The sequence below is a fragment of the Trifolium pratense genome, linkage group LG4 (assembly GCF_020283565.1).
Source record: "Trifolium pratense cultivar HEN17-A07 linkage group LG4, ARS_RC_1.1, whole genome shotgun sequence".
Classification (NCBI taxonomy): Eukaryota; Viridiplantae; Streptophyta; class Magnoliopsida; order Fabales; family Fabaceae; genus Trifolium; species Trifolium pratense.
The window spans coordinates 17,522,210-17,543,663 of NC_060062.1; the positions used below are offsets into that span (position 1 = coordinate 17,522,210).

The window sequence follows — 21,454 nt, forward strand, 5'->3', positions numbered from 1 at the left end:
TTTATTGACAACAGGTAGCAGTAGTAAATTCTAATATTCAGAATATAGTAGTGTTACAAAGAAGAAAAATCAGGTATTTTGATGCATATACTGAAGGAAAATATCAGTGTTGAAGAAAAGATTACATTCGTCGGCACTGCCAGTTTGACAAACAATTTAGAATGTGAAGGCAAATTAATGCATGTTCTGATATCACAATCACACTAGTATTGAAAATATAAAAATTTATAACATTTCTACCATCCACGTGAGCTGAGAGACTTTATCAAAGGTCCGAATGTCTGATCCACAGTTTTGTTCCATGAATGTGCAAATTCAGAACGTGATTTCTTCCCAAATATTGGTTCTCTGGCCTGGTTGAGCATGAAAGCTGAAAGGTTAGAATCTAAAAGTAGCAAATCAAACATGAAATTTGTTAGCGAGCGGCAACACTGATTCTTATTTCAAAAAACAGAGTTTACTCAAGCCTGCGGATTCTGAAAATAAAGGATTTGGTTTGGATCCTCTCAATCCGTTATTACCTCAATCTCTCTCAACAATAAATATTGTCCATGATTAATCTAACGTCAATATGATAAAAGCATAATTGTTAAAAGAAATGCACGGTAACAAAATTCCGGAAGCTAAAACAGAACAATGCGGCGCGAGCAGGGGCGCGTGGACGAACAAGAACAAGAGAATCGTCTCTCTGCTCGCATCTTTTAGTGGTCGTACATACCCGCCGAGAGTTAAGCAAATTGCGATAGCTGCCCACATATTTGTTGTCGGTGCTGCATTTTGTTTTTGCTGGAGCTTATTTATCTCTCGTTCCTTAAATTTGTGAAAGAACCCGGTTAAGCAATAACGAATTGCCTCAGGAACTAAGCACCTCGTGATTGATTTATTGGATCAGATTCAAGCAGATTTGCTCATATATGTTACTTGAAGAGATGTTGTGAGAAAACTTAAGATAATTGGTTGGTTGAATCTGTGTTTATAATAAAAAAACAAAATAATATAGATGGGAATACAGGATGAAGAAGACACAATTTTGGTAAATAAAAATGGTTATTTGTTGTTTTTCGTTTCAGAGAAAAAAAAACATGGCCATTATTTTTTATTTTTGATAACATTTGCAAATTTCACAGCATTTGGTTACTAAGTATTCCTATTAGTAATTGAGCTTTGATTTTGCAGCCCTTAGATTAATTTAATTGTCAGGATTCAACGTTGAGAGGGATTGAGGTAATAACGGATTGAGAGGATCCAAGTCCGAAAATATAAACGGAACACATTGACCTTAAAGTTATTGATTAAAGGGAGTATAGGATAGTTGGGCTTTGAGCTAGTTAGGATGAACTTTTCCCCAAGTTAAAATTGACTACAGCACCTCAAATTTTCAAAACATATCTCTGTCTCATTTGGCTTCTCCATAAAAACTTACTATTTATTTATTTTTAGTTAGATACTAAATGCTTATTTCTTCTTTTTTTTTTTATTCAAAGGCTGATTCAATGGCCACATATGGGGAAATGGGGATCAAGAATGCAGCACATTGTGGGGTTCATCCCGTACCAACTATTGGTTTCCTTAGCACCTACCAACTGAGCTACACACACGAAACAACAACAAAATGCTTATTTCAAAACTCCTATAAGTTAGAAACAAATCCATATTTGGCAGTCATAAATTTCCAATATAATTTTGTATGTTCACTAATAGGAACCTGAACTCAAAAGAATAAAAAACTGTATTATTAATGGGGAAAAAAAATATTACAGAAGAGATCCCCTATAATCCCAGAGCAAAACTCCTCAAAGATGAGATAATTTTTATTTTCGCTCTGCCCAACCTAAAAAGGTTCCTAACTGAAAAGATAAGTGACTCCCCTATTATTCTATCATACACTCTTGTACCGTCAACATATTTTAGGCCCAACAAGAGATCGCTTGGGTCATGTTAGATGCGGCCCAATACCCCAACTGGTCTTCTAGAGCTTGGGATGAGCACAGGGCGAGTATCACGAGGAAGCGGCTGATAGCTGACTAGGCGAGTGATACCCAACAGGAGAAAAAGGTGGAACCGCCCTTGAGAGAATGGGGGAAATTAGTTGGAGATCATGGGAGAGGACTCACCCACGAATCCACCTTATTAGGAGATTCATTCACGTTTCACGCTACAGTGCTTCTTCTAAGATTAGTGTCTGGCATCCTCCTACTAGCCTGATACCACTCAAATAACTCACGCAAGAACAACTCTATATAACAAGCTCACCCTTCTTTCTCTCTCACATAACAAATTCTTCCGCCTTTCCTAATTCCCCGCTTAAGTGAGCCTATGGATGTAGATACGGAACATATCATTCAGCTATCTAGAAAAGCAAATGGTGCTACTTTGCAATACATATAAGTGGCGGCTTATGTGCCTGGCACCTTATAGCTCATTATAATCGAGCCTTGGAAAACTTAGAATCATGCACAAAGACAAAGGTCCTATTTGGATATACAACTTAATTAAGCATTCATAGCATAAACACTACTACTTACCATATAATAAGTATTAAAAAAAAAAACTCTTGTAATAACAAAGACAAAATAAAGTCAAATTGTTTTCTTATAAGCTATAAGTTGATTTCATAAGTTAACTTAGAGACTTTATGAAAATAAGGTGAAAACATCTTATCAACATATCACAAACACATAAAACTTTTGAGAGAAAAAACATGGAACTGACCTGAGAGTGAGATTGGGAATCGGATATAGAAGCGAAGATGTATCTGCGTTGCTCGAATACAACAACACTCGTCAATATCACACCCAATGATGCTCCTAATAACCGCTCCTGTGTATAGCATCCATTATTTCAACAATTCAAAGAAACAAAATTCATCAATTGAAACAAAACACGGAAAACATAATCCTAAATTGAAATTCCGAGGAGAAACGATTACCTGGGCGAGAATGCTAATCATTTTTTCGTTTGATTTTGTTTTCCGGCGACAGAATTTGTCGGAACAATGTTTTCTTCACTTCTTTTTCTTCTTCCCTATTTTCAATTGCATTTCCTCAATTCACTGTGCATTTTTCTATTTGCTTCTCCAAAACGCTTTGTGCTTCCAACGACGTCGTTTTGACAAAGGCTTCTTTGGTCACGGGCCCTATTGTTGGACTCAACTCTGGATCCTTTGTTTTCGCACCCCCTATTTTTTCAAATATGACCCATGGCATTTAAGAGTGCGGGCGTTGTAAAAACACAAAATTTAGAAAAATAGTGTTTGCTCGTGTTTGCATTTTAAAATGTGAATGTGGTCGGGGTCATGTGCTTTAGGTTGCGTTTGATCCTACTTATTTTCTACTTCTCTATTTCTTTCGGGAGAAATGAGGTCAAACACAATTTTGATAAAATTCTTAAAATAAGATAAGTGTGTTTTTAGTAATGAAGAAACACAATATAAGTGACTTTAAAAAAAGAACTTATGATAATTATCTTTTTTAAGTTGTTATTATATTTTTATATAAGGGGTGTTTGTTTCAAGGTTAGGAATGATATTCCTGGGAATATATGAGTTGGAATAAATATACCCATGTTTGTTACAAGATTGACATGAAATTATTCCTGGATATGAAGTTTCCTTGGAATAAAATAACTTTCAATAACTTCTCTTATTCCCATGATTTTATTCCCAAGGAAATGGGTGGGAAAGAAAAGTTCCCATGAAAATGGGATTACATTTTAAATAACTTACAATAACTTCTCTTTTACCCACTTTTATCAATAATTCCTAGGAATGTAGTTAATATGAACCAAACATGTTTTTTTTAAAATACCTGGGAATAAAGTTCCCATTATTATTTCCTGGGAATATGATTCCTGATAGTAAAATTAACAACCTTGAAACAAACGTCCCCATAGGGTGTGTTTGATTTGTTAAAGGGTAAGTACTGGACAGAACAGTACAAGACAGAACAGCACAACACATGACAGAACAGCACAGAACAAACTTTTGGGATATTGAACATTTTTTTGTCTTGTACGATATTTTGTTAATAAAATGGTATTTTGACATTTTAGACAACTTGTACTGCGGACAAAAAGTTGTGTTGTGGTTTAGTGAGGTACAAAAAATTCTGTTTTTGTCTTGTCCATTGCTTCCTAGTTTGTCCAGTTCCTGAAACAGTTTTACAATCAAACACAGTACAACTACAGTTGTCCTGTCCAGTCCCTTATTTTTAGCGAATCAAACGAACCCATAATGTGTATAATTTTTTTATATGTGATGTTTATTATTGTCACAAGACTCGCAATAATTTCATAATTTTTATTTGCTTTATGATTAAAGTTTTATATTTTTTACAACAAGTTTGATTTAAAATAATACAAATTTGATATATATTTTTAATATTAAGGGATCTCCGTGGGAAAAGGGATGGGGGAAAGAATACTCCCGAAGTGGAAAATGAGGACGGGACTGGAAAATATAGTAGATGGTGGAGAACAGAGTGAGAAAGTATCATCCTCTCAATTTCAGCTCTGATGACTTCCCTAACCTACACCCATCTGTTTATGCAATGACAGTTAGCAAAGTTAAAATAAAATTTGATCTAACTCCTATAATTTCAACAACTCTAACCAAAGTAAAATAAAAACATAAAATGACCCAAGATAGAAAAACAATCTATTATATTATCACAAATTATACTCTGAATTATGGCTGAGTAATGTTACAATCAAAATTGTTTCTTTTTCTTTTCCAAGTAAAAATGATGCCTCTGAAAGTTCAATACTACCCACACCAGGTGTCTCAGACCAATTTCAGGCCATAGTACTTTTGGTGCATACAAAGGGCATGCACTGGTCTGCCAAAGAAGAAAATTACTGAGACGATCCTCTCCAGAAGTTCTGATCAAGATATCTGGATCAGGTGCCACTGCCATATACATGTGCTTTTCGATATCAACTAGTTTTATAGAAGCAGTCTCACCCTACTTGTACTTTCTCTCTTCAGTTATTTCAACAATCCCGTTACAAGATGTGATTTCACCTTCACTGTAATTATCGCTGTGTTTTTCACTGTTTTGCTCTAACAAAGCATCTTTCTCTCCAGCATCTTTGACTCCTTTATGTAGACTACTACAAGCTTCGGTTGCATTATCTCTACATGAATCGCGAAAATGCAAATCAAGACCATTTATTTTCGAGCCCCCGTTGGAAACCTTACCTTCCTTGGATGCTTGAATTTGATTCCATTTATCCTTGCAGGACTCTTGAACAGCATGCACAATCTCATCAGTTGAAGTATAAGCAATGCAGATTAAAAGAACTCTCTCTTGGTTGTTGGCGGTAACTCTCATTGCCTTCTCTGCAGCAACCCTGACAGGCTCGGTCAATAGTTGCATGTTTCCAATGAAATGTATTCGAATGCCATATTCGTTAATAATGCTTTCCTGTTGCAGCAACTCCTCAATCTTTTCTCGCATCAAGTCCATGACTGATTGAACCTCTTTAGGCTTCCTTCTGAAGTTATCAATGCTAAATGCATAGACAGATACATACTTAATTCCCAATTCATAACAGTATCTAAGGATGGACAAGAGAGCTGAAAATCCAGCCTTATGGCCATCACCTTCTCCCAAGTTTCTCTTTTTTGCAAACCTTCGATTCCCATCCATGATAAAAGTAATATGATTTGGCAAAGGACCTACCGATAAAACGGAAAATATGCATCTTCTTAGATAACAACATAAACCTCCAAGCAAGTGGCTTGTTATACCTCCTGAACTTTTCTGCATTGGTGTGTTCAGTAACGAAACTTGTAGGGTCTGAGATAAACCTGTATGAGAAGAAAATTTCATTCAAAAATAAGCCTTAGAAAAAAGTTGAAACAACAACAGCTGAACAACAAAATATATGTTCAAAGAAACAGCTGCATCATTGAAAAAAGTATTGAAAAATAAAGTTCCATAACAATCAGCAATGCAATAAGTTAAGCTTGTGCAATTAGTTGTCTGGTCAATATGTAATAAGAATATAAGTTAAAATTCGTATTATGACCTTCTTGATTGAATTATTCACAAACATGACATACCATTCAACAGATGATATTTTTGTTGAGCGCTTAACCTTAAGCATCACAAACTATAAAGTGGATGAAACCACAAGCACTCTAGTTGCCTTTCTTCCATTGGTTTACGACAACGCTAAATCAAAATCTAAGTGAGTCTATTTATCATCAAGCTTTGAAATGCCAGAGTTGTTAAGACTAATTACAATTTTACGACACAAAATCACCAAGTGCTACGTATAAATACGCAGAGCAAGAAAAATTGTATTTCCTTGTATATAATTAGCAAAGTCAAACCGTCATTCCAAATTATGGATAGACTATGGAAAGCACTAAAAGCAGTGTCATGTCCAAATTGGGCGAGAGATGTCGGTGTAACCTGTTTATGTTGATGTACACTAAAACTGGCCAGTACACTGTGAAATCTGGTTATAACAGTCATAGACAATGGGAAGCTAATGAAATGTATGCCGAGACACCAAACCTTCCTATGGCGTATTCTCAATGATGCTCTACCTGTTAGAAGTGAAATCAGAAAAAGAAGTATAAATTGCCCTATATTTTGCCTAAGAGGTTGCAATCACATGAAAACCCTCAAGCTATTTCTAGTATTCAGTTCAAAGAATGTCTGGTTTACATGATTAACAATACTGAGGAACACATTATTAGCTATATCGCTGCGATTGCGTATGGCATTTGGTTTGCTAGAAACAAACAGCTGAAGACACTATAAACACAGGCTGGCATACTATACAAGATTTGAAACAAGCAGATAAAATCAATTTCAACTCTGAAAATGTTTCCCCTAATATTATTATTCATTGTAACAATCACAATCAGAACAGAAAAGCTAAGTGGACTAAGCCTAGGGTGTATTATATTAAATTTAACAGAAGAAGGTACCTGGGGTTTGACAAGGGTAATGCTCTCGCCGCTGCTACGTGGAAGATGGGTGAAGCTATGGTGATCTACAAGGCGATGAAACTCGCTCGGCACTTTTGTTTCGCATAAGTCTTTTTTGAAAGTGATTGTTATACTCTTGTCTGCGTCGATGGCGCAGGGAAATTTAGTTTTAGGGACTCAAAATTCTAGTTGACTGTAGCTTTTAGTCCACTACGCTCTTCAAGAAAAGAGGATATTTTGGGAGTTGGGATCTCTTCATTTTCACTCTCCATTTTTCTTTCCATTGTACTCTCTATACTCTACAGATTTATTGTAAAGTTACGTCAACTTTACGATAAATTTAAAAAACAAATTTCTTCTTATATATATAGAATCGGATGGAGTATTACTAAATGAAAAAGGTAAAAAAATGAAGAGGTTATAAAACAAATATGGCAAATGCTAAATAGTGCCCCTGGGGCACTCTTTAAGCCCTTAAATAGTAAGTTTTTTATAGAATTTATATCGGAATGCGTAAAGTCAATGCATTGAAAATTGTAGTGTTTAACTTTTTGAATAAAAAGTTTCTTTAAATAGAATACTTAAAGAGTGCCCCGGGGGCACTCGTTAGCAAGACCCAACAAATATATAGGATCGGATGGTGTTTATGTTTATGGCACGCTAGAAACTTCGGAGACGCCAAAACAAATACTCCCTCCGTCCCAAAATATAAGCAAAAGTGGTCAACTAAAGTGGATGTATTTGATTAAAAATTTAGTCCAAATATATCCACTTTGGTTGACCACTTTTTGCTTATATTTTGGGACGGAGAGAGTACTCTTTCAAGAACTTAATCGGATTTGCCGATTTGGATAAATGAGGTACCTCGTTGGCTTTTTTTAGTCCAATTGTATTTTTTTTTTTACAAGATTCCAAATTGTATTATGGTCTCATTTCTTAATAAAATTTGTGTTTGTTTTAAAAAAAATAGAATTATAGTTTTAAATAAAATTCGAACGGTAAATCTTATGCTAAGAATAAGGTAGTCTAACACTGCACTAACAAAGTTAACCAAATTATTAGTAAACCCCAATATCTTTACACAAAGCACAAACATTACAAAATTGCATCACATGTTGATCAACAACATTGGGCAAATGACTGGTAACATAAGATTGAGTTTTTTTTTTACAAGAAGATTGAGATGCTATTTTTGTGCATCCATTGATATATTTTTCTTTTATAGAATAACTTATTTATGTTATTATATTTGGTTCATATTTTTACGTGTAGATTTTTTGAGGAAAAAAATATGTAAAATTACATTAAAGAGTAAAAGTTTTAAAATATTATTAAAATTGACAAGGACATATATTGATAGTAGAACACATAAAACACTAATCCAACAATTTCACTCAAACCTTTGAAATCATCTTTTAAATTTTATTTTTCTTTTTTGTCGAACAGGACAGACTACTTCCAGGTTCTTTCTCTCAACTTTTCAATCGATTTTACCTATTTTCTTTAGAATGACAATACTATTGTTCATGCTACAATATTGAAAATATCGAAATACACGATAATTATTTACGCACCATGAATCGATTTTAGCCCGATGTTGAGATGTACAAACATCATCTACAAGTGTTACCAAATTACCTATTTTGACGAGTGTTGATCTTAGTGTTACCAAATTACGAAAACAATGATTATGAACTTGTTATTCAAATATAAAAGCTGTTGGGAATAATGCCTAAATATCTTTTTTGAAAGATCTTAGATTTAAATATTATTTAGATTTATATTTAAAATATGATAATATTAGGTTTTATGATTTATATTTCTATTTAGAATATTTAAGATTTGTTTAGAATTTATTATAGGATTAGTTTTGTTTTAAAAATATATGATTTGTTTTTATGTAGCTCTATATATAGAGTCATAAGCATAATGAATAAAACAAGAACTTTAGTATTCTTCATATAACCCTATATTTGAGGAGAGTTTTCTCCCTAAATTTATATCTCACCAAATTCCGCAATACAAAAACACAAAAAACCATATCAAAAGCATCTACAAGATGCTAAAAACTCATAAATATTTTGAAATATGTCTTAAAAATCCATTGAAATCTTACGTTAGAAATCTTGATTGTAAAAAAACATTTAAAACAACTATTTTTAAATTGTACAAAATCGATATGATTCCACAAATTTTTTTAAAATCTTCGAGACTTTTTAGTGATTCAAAATCTCAATCCAATAGTACAACTTACTACTGCAGATCTGTCTGTGTCACATATCAACAACACACAGTGTTTACTAATTCTGTCACTAACTTTAGTCAAAACCTCAAAGCTACAACCCCAACTCACCCAAACAATCTCAATCCAAACTTCACAATGCTAAACCATAAACGACACGTCGTTTTCCTCTCCCTCACCACTCTTCTTCTCCTCTCTTCATTCTCTCTCACTCTCTGCGAAAAAGCCTCTAAAAACGACGAAGATGAAGATCTCAGCTTCCTCGAAGAACCAGAAGACGACGCATCAACAACACACCACGACCACGGCAATTTCCCAGATCCCGATCAATTCGAAGACGACGACGAAGACTTCGGCGACGGTGATTTCTCCGGCTTTGATCCTAACTCGGAAGAGTTCAATGAACCAGAAGTGGATGACAAAGACGTCGTCGTTTTGAAGGAGCGAAATTTCACAACAGTAATTGAAAATAATAAATTCGTGATGGTTGAATTCTATGCTCCATGGTGTGGTCATTGTCAAGCTCTGGCGCCGGAGTATGCTGCAGCAGCCACTGAGTTGAAGAACGAGGGTGTTGTTTTGGCTAAGGTGGATGCTTCTCAGGAAAATGAATTGGCTCATGAGTATGATGTTCAAGGTTTTCCTACTGTTTACTTTTTCATCGATGGAGTTCATAAACCTTACAATGGCCAAAGAACCAAGTAACTTTCTATCCTTCAATCCAAATTTTGATTTTCTGTTTTTTCCTCAATTGCGATTAGAAAAGAAAAGTATAATGTATGATGCACCCTTACACTTACACATATATGAATATGAGACTGATACCGATAATAATTTGCGAAAATGGTAGTGATTGATTGAATATAATATTATATATGATGTTGTGTCGGTGTTGACACTTATAGTTTGAAGCATAGAGCTCCATAAGTTATAATTATCAAACTCTGCTTTCAATTAATGTGACACCTATTTTGGTTTAATTGCATGTTTGGTTCCTTACATTTATTTTAGGTTTTAAGTTGGTCTCTTACTGCATAAATTTATCATAAGTTTGTCCTTTCCATCAAATTTTGAGTTAATTTGGTCTAAAACTTCCATGTGCATCCCTTAAGTCATCGACATATGCAACTAATGTAAGGGATCAACTTGAAACTTTTTAAACGTAGGGGATCATATTGAAATCTAGAATAAGTGTAAGGGACCAAACATACAATTTAGCCTGTATTTTAAAACTGACTTATGAATTGCAATTTTGCTTTGTGCAGAGATGCTATAGTGACATGGATTAAGAAGAAGATAGGACCTGGTGTATACAACATAACTACATTGGATGATGCTGAACGCATATTGACCTCGGAAACTAAAGTTGTTTTGGGCTTCCTTGATTCTTTAGTTGTAAGTTTTTTTATTTTTGTCTAATTTGTTTGCATTGTCCATCTTTTATCAAACACAATTTAGGAGTATATTTTATTCAACTTTTTGTAATTTAAGTTAAACTAATGGATCTGAACTTTGATGGTTCAGTTCATGAAAGTGTTGGTCGACCCGCTGTTAGTGTTAGGTTTCATGCCTCATTTTTCCTGTCATAATTTGTAGGGTGCTGAGAGTGATGAGCTAGCTGCAGCATCAAAACTTGAGGACGGCGTAAACTTTTACCAAACTGTGATTCCTAATGTGGCTAAGCTTTTCCATATTGACCCAAATGTCAAGCGCCCTGCTCTGGTCTTGCTCAAGAAAGAGGAGGAGAAACTGAACCATTTTGGTTTGTTTTCTTGTTCCACTCTTTTCTCTCTCAAGAATAATGAAATCAAATCGTTAAGATTTTGATGTAAACTTAATATATTTTATCTGCAGATGGCCAATTTGAAAAAGCTGCAATAGCCAACTTTGTATCCTCCAACAAGCTTCCATTGGTCTCAACTTTTACAAGGGAAAGTGCCCCGGTGATTTTTGAAAGTCCAATTAAGAAACAGGTAACTGCTTATATCTCTTATCGGTTTATATTGTTAATCTAGGAAGAATTTTTCCTTGAAAATGGGATCTTAACAAACCTCTAACATTGTTGTATTTTCAACTTTGCATTTAGTTGTTGCTGTTTGTGACTAAAAATGATACAGCAAAGTTCATTTCAGTATTTCAAGAAGCAGCAAAGTTTTTCAAGGGGAAGGTATGTTTGCCTTTGTTTCACCAAAAAATGGAAATTAAGTAGAATATTTTGCTGTTTATTATAATTTGGAATTAGGATTAAGTGTGCGGCCAAGTGGATCTTGGAAATAAATTGGGTGAAAGTAAGGGTAGACAAAGTATTAGTTTGCAAGGCATGTAATTGATTTAATGAATGTTGTATGTACGTTCCTATGGTGCTGTTTGCCAAACTTAGTCTGTATATGCCCAGCGGCGACATTTGAGGCTGAGTAGGTTAAATAACATAATTCTGTGATTTGCTCCACATATAGCTGATTCCACTTGTTGGAAAAAGACTTTTTTTTCTTTCTTTTTTCCCGTAACCAGGTTCAGTAGAACAGTGAAATCTCGTGTGTGTAATTTCTGGGCTTTAATGAAAACTAGTTCTAGTTTTATTAGCTTTCAAGTCCTAAGGAGTTTAATGGATAGTACATCATAGAGTTGATTCTTAAACTAACCACTTTTTTGTTTCATATCATGTTTCCTGTTTCTGTCTCTTTTATATTCTTAAAATGGATGCACTATTATGTATAATGCTGGTTCAAAATCTTCTCTTTTTGTTGATATATTATTATTGATTGTAAGCAGATTTCTTACTATCCTCTTTCGATTATTAGTTTTCTTATTTATAGGGATATTTGATTTGATTCCAGAGTTATGGATTACGGTAGTATTTAGATTATTCCCCTCATGTATATAATACTTGTACAAACTTTGATATCAGTTAGAGAGAAATATTCAGATTCAAGTTTTTAACAAATCAACACATTTTGAAACCAGCTTAAAGTTATATAGGTTTGTGAATGAATTTAATTTGTATACACCGTTGGTGTAAATTTTTTTTACACATACATCTAATCATATCATACCATGTAGATATTTGTGGAGATGTTTAGGAAGAACACAACAAAGTGGCATCATGTGTGGTTTGATTGGATGGATGTCTAAAATCATTTACACTGTTAGTGTCTTGGATATAATCTCTGTGAATTTGAGTTGTGACTTGTGAAATACTCCCTTCGGTCACTATTATAAATTTTTTTTACTTTTTTGGTACGTTCAAAGACTGATGTATTTGGTCCATAATATGAACTAAATACATCAATTTTTCAATGTACCAACAAAGTCAAATTTGTTTAAAATATTGACCGGAGGGAGTAGTTTTTAATTTTACTGAAATTTCCCTGGGTGTACACCTCACTCTATGATTAATAACTCTGTCCTTATTTGTAAATTATCAGAATATAGCATTCGATATTTGCCTATGCTGAATCTTCTGATGTTTCAAATTTGATAAACTTTGTTGTTCATACAATTTGCTCACAATAATCCTATGCACCATCCTGTAAAAAAATCCTATGCATCATTTAAGAAAGAATAAATTTTAGTTTCCACACTTCCCTCAAAGAATCTTGATTGCCAGACAATAACATATTTCTACTGTACAATGATCCTTTGCAGCTGGTCTTTGTTCACGTGGAAATGGATAATGAAGATGATGGAAAGCCTGTTGCAGATTATTTTGGTATCTCTGGGAATACTCCCAAAGTAATAATTCCCCCTTTCCTTTTCTTTCTGTGTGTGGATGAGGGTCTTGAGATTCTTGACATATTGCATAATTTAAATTTAATTTATAGTAACTAAGATAACAGATGAAAATTTGAATATAGGTACTTGCATTCACCGCAAATGATGCCAGAAAATTTTTGCTTGATGGAGAGGTGACCGTTGACAATATTAAGGTACTCTTTTCTAATGTTCTGGAATATGCATGAATGCTTTCTTCTATGTTTTAGTAAAGCTTTAAAGAGATCGTGGCTAAAAGTTTGAAGTCTTCATTGTTTTTTTTTTCAGGCATTTGGAGAAGATTTCCTTGTAGACAAGCTAAAACCTTTCCTCAAGTCAGATCCAATTCCTGAAAGTGTAAGTCATTCTATTTCCATATATATCCTGCTGGCTATGTTTTTTTATCTCTAACAAACTGGTAACTTGATGGCAGAATGATGGTGATGTGAAAATAGTTGTTGGCAATAACTTCGACGAAATTGTATTGGATGAATCGAAGGATGTTCTACTTGAGGTATAATTTTAGTCTACTAGTTTCAAGTCATATTTTCTTGTGCAGCCTGTTTAGTTGTTTGTGTTAATGTAATGGTTGTTGTAATCTTAGGTTTATGCTCCCTGGTGTGGCCATTGCCAAGCCTTGGAACCAGCATACAACAAGCTAGCAAAACATCTTCATAGCATTGATTCTATTGTAATAGCCAAGATGGATGGAACAACAAATGAGCATCCTAGGGCAAAGGTAAAACCCTATTTAAACTAGAAGTGACATTTGGTCGTATCTCGCTAAGTTTTGGATTTTTCATTTAAGCATTAAATGTGTACTCACCGAGATTTGTTCACTTTTGCAGTCTGATGGGTTCCCTACTCTCCTCTTTTACCCAGCAGGAAAAAAGAGTTCTGACCCTGTAAGTGAATATTAAACACAGCACACGAGTTCTCCATTCTATCCCAGTTCAACATAACCTAAATTTATCCTTCGATGATCTAATAATATGTATGCGGTTCATTGTGTATACAGATTACTGTTGACGCGGATCGCACAGTGGTGGCCTTTTATAAGTTCCTCAAGAAACACGCATCAATCCCATTCCAACTCCAGAAACCAACCTCAACTTCTAAAACCAAGGATAGTGGGAGTTCTGATGTCAAGGAGAGTCAAAGTAGCAGCACAGATGTGAAGGATGAATTATGAGAGGTAAAGGACAGTTCTATTTATAGAGGTATGACTTAAATGATAAGAGGAGTTACTGGCTGCTCAGCAAAGAAAATTGCACAATGGTTGAGTGAGAAAAGCCTTCTACTTTCCCTAACCTGGCCAAAAGATAAAATAGCTAAAGAGAGGGAAGTGGAAAAGTGATATATATGTATTAGCGTCTTCAACTTCAAATATTTTTGTATTAGAATTTTGTGAGACTGAACTAAAAAGTGGCCCGAAATTTTACTTTGTAAGCCATCTATTTATTTTTTGTATTAGATTGTTGGTTTCTTTTATCCTTAGTTTTAATCTTTATAAATAGTTGATAAAGCTTCTTCAGTAGGTACGTAAATACCTTGCCTGCATTAAGACTTAAAATTTGTCGTCAAAAAGGCAATCGAACCAGCAAGCACTTAGGAGAGGAAATTAGATTTCGAGGCCCTATCTTCTCTGCTGATAGATCCCGTCCCGCCCTGTGTCCTCCTCCTTCCCCCGCCGCCTTCCGACCCGCGGGTATGAGTTGAGAGGATCACTGGGATCAAAACCTATACTCTTCTGCCTGTCTGCCCTGATTCCAAGATTTTAAGCCTTCTCTCGTCTTTCCTAGCGGTCAAAGTTTGCTACATAAGTAACTGATGAAAAACAAATCAAATTTATCAGTGTTTGATAAAAAATATTTAATGGTGTGATAAAAAATGCCATTGAGTTGGTGGATGAGATTAAGGGTCTGTTTGGTAAAAATAAGCTATAAGTTAGCTGATAGCTGATAAGCTAGCTGATAGCTGAAAAACTAGCTTATAGCTGATAGCTGAAAAGCTAGCTTATTGAAATTAAAGTGTTTGGTAAAATTAGCTTTTAAAGTGGTTATTAAATATAAAATTACATAATTGATAGTGGGTAGTTTATTTTTTAGAGTGAGTAGTTATTAAATTAAAGGGTAAAAATGGAATAAAGTGTAAAAAGCTATAAGCTATAAGCTTAAATGCTACTTGAAATAGCATCTGAAAAAAAGCTATAAGCTAGTACAAAAAGCTTGTTACCAAACACCTCTAATTTTTTAAAACAAACTTATAAGCTCATATAATAAGCTATAAGCTAGCTTATTTGTGTTACCAAACAGAGCCTAAGGTGTTATCTTGGAACCGGAGTGAGCAACGTTTGAAGATTGAGCCTTGCTTATTTTATGAATGGTCTTTGGGAACCGTGGATTTGTTTTGCGCGTTAAGGAGACGGAGTTTTCCGCCTCTAATTTTTGTTTTGGATGCGGCTGCTATGGTCCTCTGTGGTCTCGTTTTTCCTGTGATGGTGGTGTGGAGGTTCGTGGACTGTTTTGTTGGGTTGTGTGGTAGGGTGTATAGTTTTTGTGTTGTTGCTGCCCCTGTGTGATCGTGTTTGTCTGGTTTTGCATTGCATTGGTGGATTAGGTGTCTTTTTCTAGCTTGTTGAATTACTAGCTCTGGTAGGTTTTGTTTGCTGCACTGTTAATTTTAGACAGGCTTTGCAACTCTTTTTTTTTACAAGGCTGTGTAACTCTTTGTCATCTTCCACTGAGTACCATACTCTATGGTAGTTTATTAAATATGTAACTCTTTGTCATCTTCCACTGAGTACCTCTTATACTCTATGGTAGTTTATTAAATATTTTGCTGTTTCTAAAATAAATTAAAAAATCAACGTTCGAAGATTTTACGTAACTATATGTTGCTTATAGAGGATGAGAACGGATTTTACCTCGATCCTTTTTGTGTAAAAGATCCTGAGAATACTTAAAGAAAAACTTTAATTCAATTTCTTCTTTTTAATAGTAGTATTACTCATATCTACACACTTAAATGGACATACTCCCTCCGATCCTTAATATAAGAGATATTTTACTTTTTAGATTCATTAAAAATCTAATGTATTTAGTCTATAATATGGACCAGATACATTAGATTCCCAATAAATCTAAAAAGTACAGTATCAGAGAGAATAATTAATAGATAAAATGGTCTTTTGTTTTATTAACACATTTCTTATGTACAAAATTCGTTTTCCTATCAAAAATAGAAAAAGGCCACAGAAGTAGTGATAGCTGTATCAAGCTACACAAGTGCGTCCCATTTTCACGTTCACTTCTTCACGAAACTTCCAACTTTCAGCTACACTACGTTATACCTTCCTAAATTTACACACTTTCCACGTGTCTTAAATCCATAACCGCTCAACAAAACTTCCATTCAATCACCACCCTCCGATTCACCCCGTATCTAAATCTACACCCTTTATAAACCCCACGATCATTCATTCGTTTCTGTCTTACTCTTCTCTTTCCCATTTTCAGATCCATTTCATTCTTTCCCGTTTTCTTCAAACGGTTTCCGTCTCATTCATTCGTAACCGTAACGATAACCGCCATTTCAATTTCTAGATCCAATTTCGATTCAAAATTCAAATTCATTCTTTAAATGGCAGTTACAAGATTCTCTGTTCTTCTTATACTCATTTCTTTGTTAGTCAACATCGCTTCATCCGCCGATTCGCCGGCACCGGCGCCGCATTCATCCGTTAAATCATCTTCTCCTTCTCCAACTCCTGCTCCGAATTCTTCTCCGATAAGTTCACCGCCAGCTCCAACTCCAACTCCGGCGAACTCTCCTCATTCCGATTCGCCTCCAGCACCTTCACCGGAAAACTCTCCTTCTCCATCTCCTTCTCCAGATGAGGCGGATGATACAGGAGTTAGTCACACCGGCATCGGAGATGTGGACAAAAAATCATCCGGCGGAGGAACTAGTGCTGGCAAGAAAGCAGGGATAGCGCTTGGAGTGATCGCTGCTGTAGGTGTGGTTGCAGTTGGAGCGATGGTGTATAAGAAGCGCCGGCAAAACATTCAGAGATCTGAGTATGGATATACAGCAAGGAGAGAACTCCTGTAGAAGCTTCAATGGTTTTGCATCTCTGAGTTTTTGCCGAAGGTGTAGTAATTAGCATAATAGCATTCGTATACTATTCTAGAATCTAGATTTATTTTTTCCTTAATTTGATTATTATTGATTATTCGCAATAATCTCTGAATGATTTGATACTGTTACAATTTTAGGAATTGCAAATTTCTTTCCGTTCTCAATCGTACTAGATCTTGGAAATTTATCCGTTGTAGTCATGAATTTTAATTGCTCTGGATCCTATCGTTTTGTATTTTTTATTTTTATTTTTTTTGTATTTTAATTAATTTCACCATTGTAAATTGATTCGGTCCAGGTTAGTAAAATATTTCCATGCGTGATATTCATTTAAATAATAATAATAATAATAATAATAATAATAATAATAATAATAATAATTAAGCAACATTGTAATTACATCTACATTGTTTATTTCAAGTTAGGAAAATATTACTCTTTACAATATTAGTAAAAAAAATAGATATATAGAAATATTATGTAGGAATATTGTTTAATTAATTTTTTTTGGACTAATTTAATTAAATTTATTTTGGTTAAGTTTCTTCAAAAAAAATTTATTTTGGTTAATTTTTAATTAATTTTTTTTAAAGTTTAAGAAATTTGTTTTTCTTATAATTTGTGTTAGCGTGAACTATAAGTTAAATACCAAAAATTAATGTTTACTTATTTGAATTGTAAAAAATTTGAATGAAATTCACTACAAATTTTCATTTTTTAATGAAATTCACTATCGGTTAAGCCCTAAGAGAAGAACTTGAAAAAAAAAACTGAAAATAAATACGTATTGCAAAGCTATTTTAGGGGTAGTAATAAATGCTTAATTTGACTATTTTTTTTTTATAATCAAATCATATTATATTATAATATAAGGGGTGCTCAAACCCTTACAATAAAGAACAAGTAACTCAAGAGTTATGGATACACGACAACGGATCTAAACACCAACTAGAAAAAGGAATACATGCTTTACGACCAAACCGACGGGAGAACCATAACCAAGAAGTAAGTTTAATCTCTTCCAAAAGCGCTGACGCATCCATAATGCCACCGTTGAAAATGACGTTGTTTCGGACTTTCCATAAATTCCAAGTGGTGGCCAACCAAACCAAATGTCGAATACACCCCTTATCTTTAACATTGAACAACTCGCCAAACGCCATAAAATAGTCGATTCCTGCCGCTCCCAAAGGAAGAGAGTTTTGAAACCAAGATAAAACTTTGTTTCCATACTCCATTACTAAAATGGCACGAGAAGAAAAGGTGTGCACTATCCTCAATATGCAGGAAACAAAAAACACATGACATATCATGGGGATTAAATAATATACCTCTACGATGAAGAGCGACCCTTGTTGGTAATTTGTTTAAAATTAGCCTCCACCAAAAAAAACTAATTTTAGATGGCACATCAGTTCTCCATAACTGTTGTATAGCACCAAACACCTTGTTATCCAAAGTATAGCTGGATTTCACCGAAAAAAATACCGTTAACGTCTGGTATCCAACACCAATGGTCTAGAGCGGTCGACTGGAAAGAAAAACCAAAAAAAAGCCCTTCAAGTTCCAAAAGCCGCTGCTCATCATTCTCATCCAACGGAGCAAGCCAACTCTATCTCCATCGTGGTACCGTAACAGAGCTATCCAAACGCTCAGTCACCTTTGCATATTTGTCCGCTTCATGAACATACAAATCAGGAAACAAATCACACAATGCTTGAGACCCAAACCATTTGAAATTCCAGAATTCTATATCATTACCATTACCAACACAACAACCGATGTTGGACTTAAACCAACTAGAACTACAACTTTTCCCCGAACCGATGATATCACGCCACCATAAGGATGAATTACGACCTGCTATAATATCATGACAGCCCAATAGCGGAGAAGGTAAGTGACCATACCTATGACACAGCAACTCGGTCCAAATGGCATTATCATGATTCAAGAACCGCTACTTCCATTTGCTCAACAAGGCCAAATTAAAGAGTTCGAGATTTTTTACCCCTAAACCCCCTTTCACCTTGGGTAAACAAATCTGCTTTATCTTCTACACCGCCATCCCACAAAAAATTCCTCTGAATTTTCTCTATACCTTTTAGTACACATCGAGGAGCCTTGAAGAATGAGAAAAAATATAAAGGCATACTTGTCAGGACCGAGTTGATAAGAGTGACACTACCACCGAAAGAAAGATGACGACTAGTCCATGAATGTAACCGCTTATTCAAAGCCTCCATTATTGGATTCCAAGTCTCTCGTCGACGCGGATTAGCACCAACCGGAATGACTAAGAATTTAAAAGGTACAGCTGCTGTATTGCATGATAAAAACGCAGCCCCCGCTTTCAGAAAACTCATATCAATATTAATACCAAACAGTTTGCTCTTCACAAAGTTAATCTTTAGCCCGGATACCAATTCAAAGCCTCTAAGTAAAGATTTGATAGTCCAAAAATTCTCCCAACTGTCTTCTCCCATAATAATTGTGTCATTGGCAAACTGTAATAATGAAAATTGTAGGTTGACATTAATCTTGAAGCCCTTGAATTTTCCTATATCAACCGCTTTACGTATCATCCCTGTCAAACCTTCCGCAACAATCAAAAATAAAAAAGGAGATAGTGGATCACCTTGACGAATACCTCTACCCACCACAAAATCCTCTGTCGGACTGCCATTAATCAGAACGGACATCGAACTCTCAAAGATGCAAGCTCGCATCCACGTTAACCAGCCTTCAGAAAAATCCATTTTAATCATCATACGTTCCAGGAAACTCTAACTAACAGTATCATAAGCGCGCTCAAAGTCCACTTTGAACAACAAGTTGCTGTCTTTCCTTCTTTTAGCAAGATCAATAACTTCATTAAGGACCACTACACCGTCCAAAATCTGACGTTGAGGAAGAAATGCTTAATTTGACTATAACACAAATTAAAAACACAATATTATGTTATAAAAAAAAAAACACAATATTATGATCCAAAATTTTAGGGGTACTAATAAATGCTTAATTTGACTAGAACACAAATTAAAAAACCCTACTATGGTCTAACCTTTTAAGCTCTGTTTGGATTGATAGTACACGATGGAGCGGAGCGGAATGAAATAAAACGGAATCGAACAGAATGGAAGAGAGATTTCATTCCATCATTTGGATATTTTGTGACGGAACATAACTAATATCCTGCTCTATTGTTTGGAAAGTGGACGGAATGGAATGAATTATAATTTTTTATTCTAATTTTACCCTTTATTTATAAAACATTGATATGTTGAATTTTTTGAAAATCTCTTCTTCAACACTCCAAAATCCAAATACATATTTAATCGACATTCTTAATAACTATCAAAGAATAAGATCAACTTCAATTATGAATTCATACATAAACAAATCAAACCATGTTTAAAAGAAACAAATTAAATCGAGTCAAACAACATTTATTTATCAACTTCATAAAAACTATACGGAAATGACTTTGCTATACTCCTAGAAGACTACTTTTTTTTTGGATCGATAGACCCTAGAAGACTACTTTGATTGATAGAGTTTTATGGCTACTTTTATTAATTTAGATTATATCTAACCGAACACAGTAGTAACTTTTTGTAATCTAAGAAGGAAAAAAAACCAAACACAGTGATTAGTAATGTTTGTAGTTTCACTGACATATTAGAGGAACGCCTTTCTGCAAGAAGTCCGGTTAAGAGTTGAAGAAGAGAATATGAGGAATGAATGGCGAACAGAAAAGATGGGAAGAACAAAATTGTAATAGGATAAAATTGTAATTATTTTATTAATGTGTTCCATTCCATTGCATACACCCCAAATTGGAGGGAATGAAAAATTGGATGAATGAGTGGTATTGGATGGAATGGGTTACATCCTACTCCATTCCATTCCATTAAGTTTTTATAAGACCAAACAATGGTATCTGACTCTATCCCACTCCATTCCATTTCATTCCACCACTTTCCATCAATCCAAACATAGCCTTAAGGGTACTAATAAATGGTTAATTTTGATTGGAACACAAATTAGAAAATACAATATTATGTCTATCTGTGTTTAGCTCAGTTGGTGGAGACCAATGTAGTCAGATTCGAGATCTTACGCAGGATCGGTAGCTTGGTTGAGAATCGTAAGATTGGGATCATAGCTCGATTTGTAAGATCCTAGCTCAGTTGCTGCAATTAGGGGATTTCAGGATGGGACCTATTAGTGACATGAGCTTACTTGGACTAGGTGATAGAACTGTAATTGTTGGAGACTAACAATGGTCTAAGGTTTGTTTCAGAGGAGTTTGAGAGGTTTTGCAAGTTACAAGGTGGAGGGCAGAGTAGAGATACTTCTTTCGAGACTTTGGTGGA

At 34.7% G+C, this 21,454-nt stretch overlaps 3 protein-coding genes and 1 pseudogene across 3 annotated transcripts; 2 read left to right on the top strand and 2 right to left on the bottom strand.

Annotated features, from left to right (window-relative positions):
* Window positions 1-53: 53 nt before the first annotated feature.
* Window positions 54-3,072, bottom strand: LOC123919962. The gene is made up of 3 exons (XM_045972018.1): window positions 2,930-3,072; window positions 2,713-2,820; window positions 54-353 (listed from the first exon to the last, which is right to left on the bottom strand). Exons 1-3 carry the CDS (start codon window positions 2,948-2,950, stop codon window positions 237-239), a joined length of 246 nt encoding a protein of 81 aa, XP_045827974.1. The 5' UTR covers window positions 2,951-3,072; the 3' UTR covers window positions 54-236.
* Window positions 3,073-4,619: 1,547 nt separating this feature from the next.
* Window positions 4,620-7,232, bottom strand: LOC123919963 (annotated as a pseudogene).
* Window positions 7,233-9,175: 1,943 nt separating this feature from the next.
* On the top strand, window positions 9,176-14,432 carry LOC123919965 (protein disulfide isomerase-like 1-4). The gene is made up of 12 exons (XM_045972021.1): window positions 9,176-9,886; window positions 10,451-10,580; window positions 10,782-10,947; window positions 11,040-11,158; window positions 11,272-11,352; window positions 12,831-12,917; window positions 13,040-13,111; window positions 13,224-13,292; window positions 13,369-13,449; window positions 13,540-13,674; window positions 13,784-13,840; window positions 13,954-14,432. The coding sequence occupies exons 1-12, from the start codon at window positions 9,324-9,326 to the stop codon at window positions 14,125-14,127; spliced, it is 1,734 nt and encodes a 577-aa protein (XP_045827977.1). The 5' UTR covers window positions 9,176-9,323; the 3' UTR covers window positions 14,128-14,432.
* A 1,992-nt stretch (window positions 14,433-16,424) lies between these two features.
* LOC123919969 (early nodulin-20-like) lies at window positions 16,425-17,288 on the top strand. The gene is made up of 2 exons (XM_045972034.1): window positions 16,425-16,541; window positions 16,574-17,288. Exon 2 carries the CDS (start codon window positions 16,578-16,580, stop codon window positions 17,046-17,048), a length of 471 nt encoding a protein of 156 aa, XP_045827990.1. The 5' UTR covers window positions 16,425-16,541; window positions 16,574-16,577; the 3' UTR covers window positions 17,049-17,288.
* The last annotated feature ends 4,166 nt before the right edge of the window (window positions 17,289-21,454 follow it).

What these genes read in the sequence shown, in the direction of transcription:
- LOC123919962 (XM_045972018.1), bottom strand. Translation starts at nt 2,950, where the DNA reads ATGATTAGCATTCTCGCCCAG. An exon ending in TGATTAGCATTCTCGCCCAG is followed by an intron (nt 2,821 to 2,929) that starts GTAATCGTTTCT and finishes TGCTATACACAG; the next exon opens with GAGCGGTTATTAGGAGCATC. An exon ending in ATTCCCAATCTCACTCTCAG is followed by an intron (nt 354 to 2,712) that starts GTCAGTTCCATG and finishes ATGCTCAACCAG; the next exon opens with GCCAGAGAACCAATATTTGG.
- LOC123919965 (XM_045972021.1), top strand. Translation starts at nt 9,324, where the DNA reads ATGCTAAACCATAAACGACACGTCGTTTTCCTCTCCCTCACCACTCTT. An exon ending in GGAGAAACTGAACCATTTTG is followed by an intron (nt 10,948 to 11,039) that starts GTTTGTTTTCTT and finishes TTTTATCTGCAG; the next exon opens with ATGGCCAATTTGAAAAAGCT. An exon ending in ATGAGCATCCTAGGGCAAAG is followed by an intron (nt 13,675 to 13,783) that starts GTAAAACCCTAT and finishes TCACTTTTGCAG; the next exon opens with TCTGATGGGTTCCCTACTCT.
- LOC123919969 (XM_045972034.1), top strand. Translation starts at nt 16,578, where the DNA reads ATGGCAGTTACAAGATTCTCTGTTCTTCTTATACTCATTTCTTTGTTA.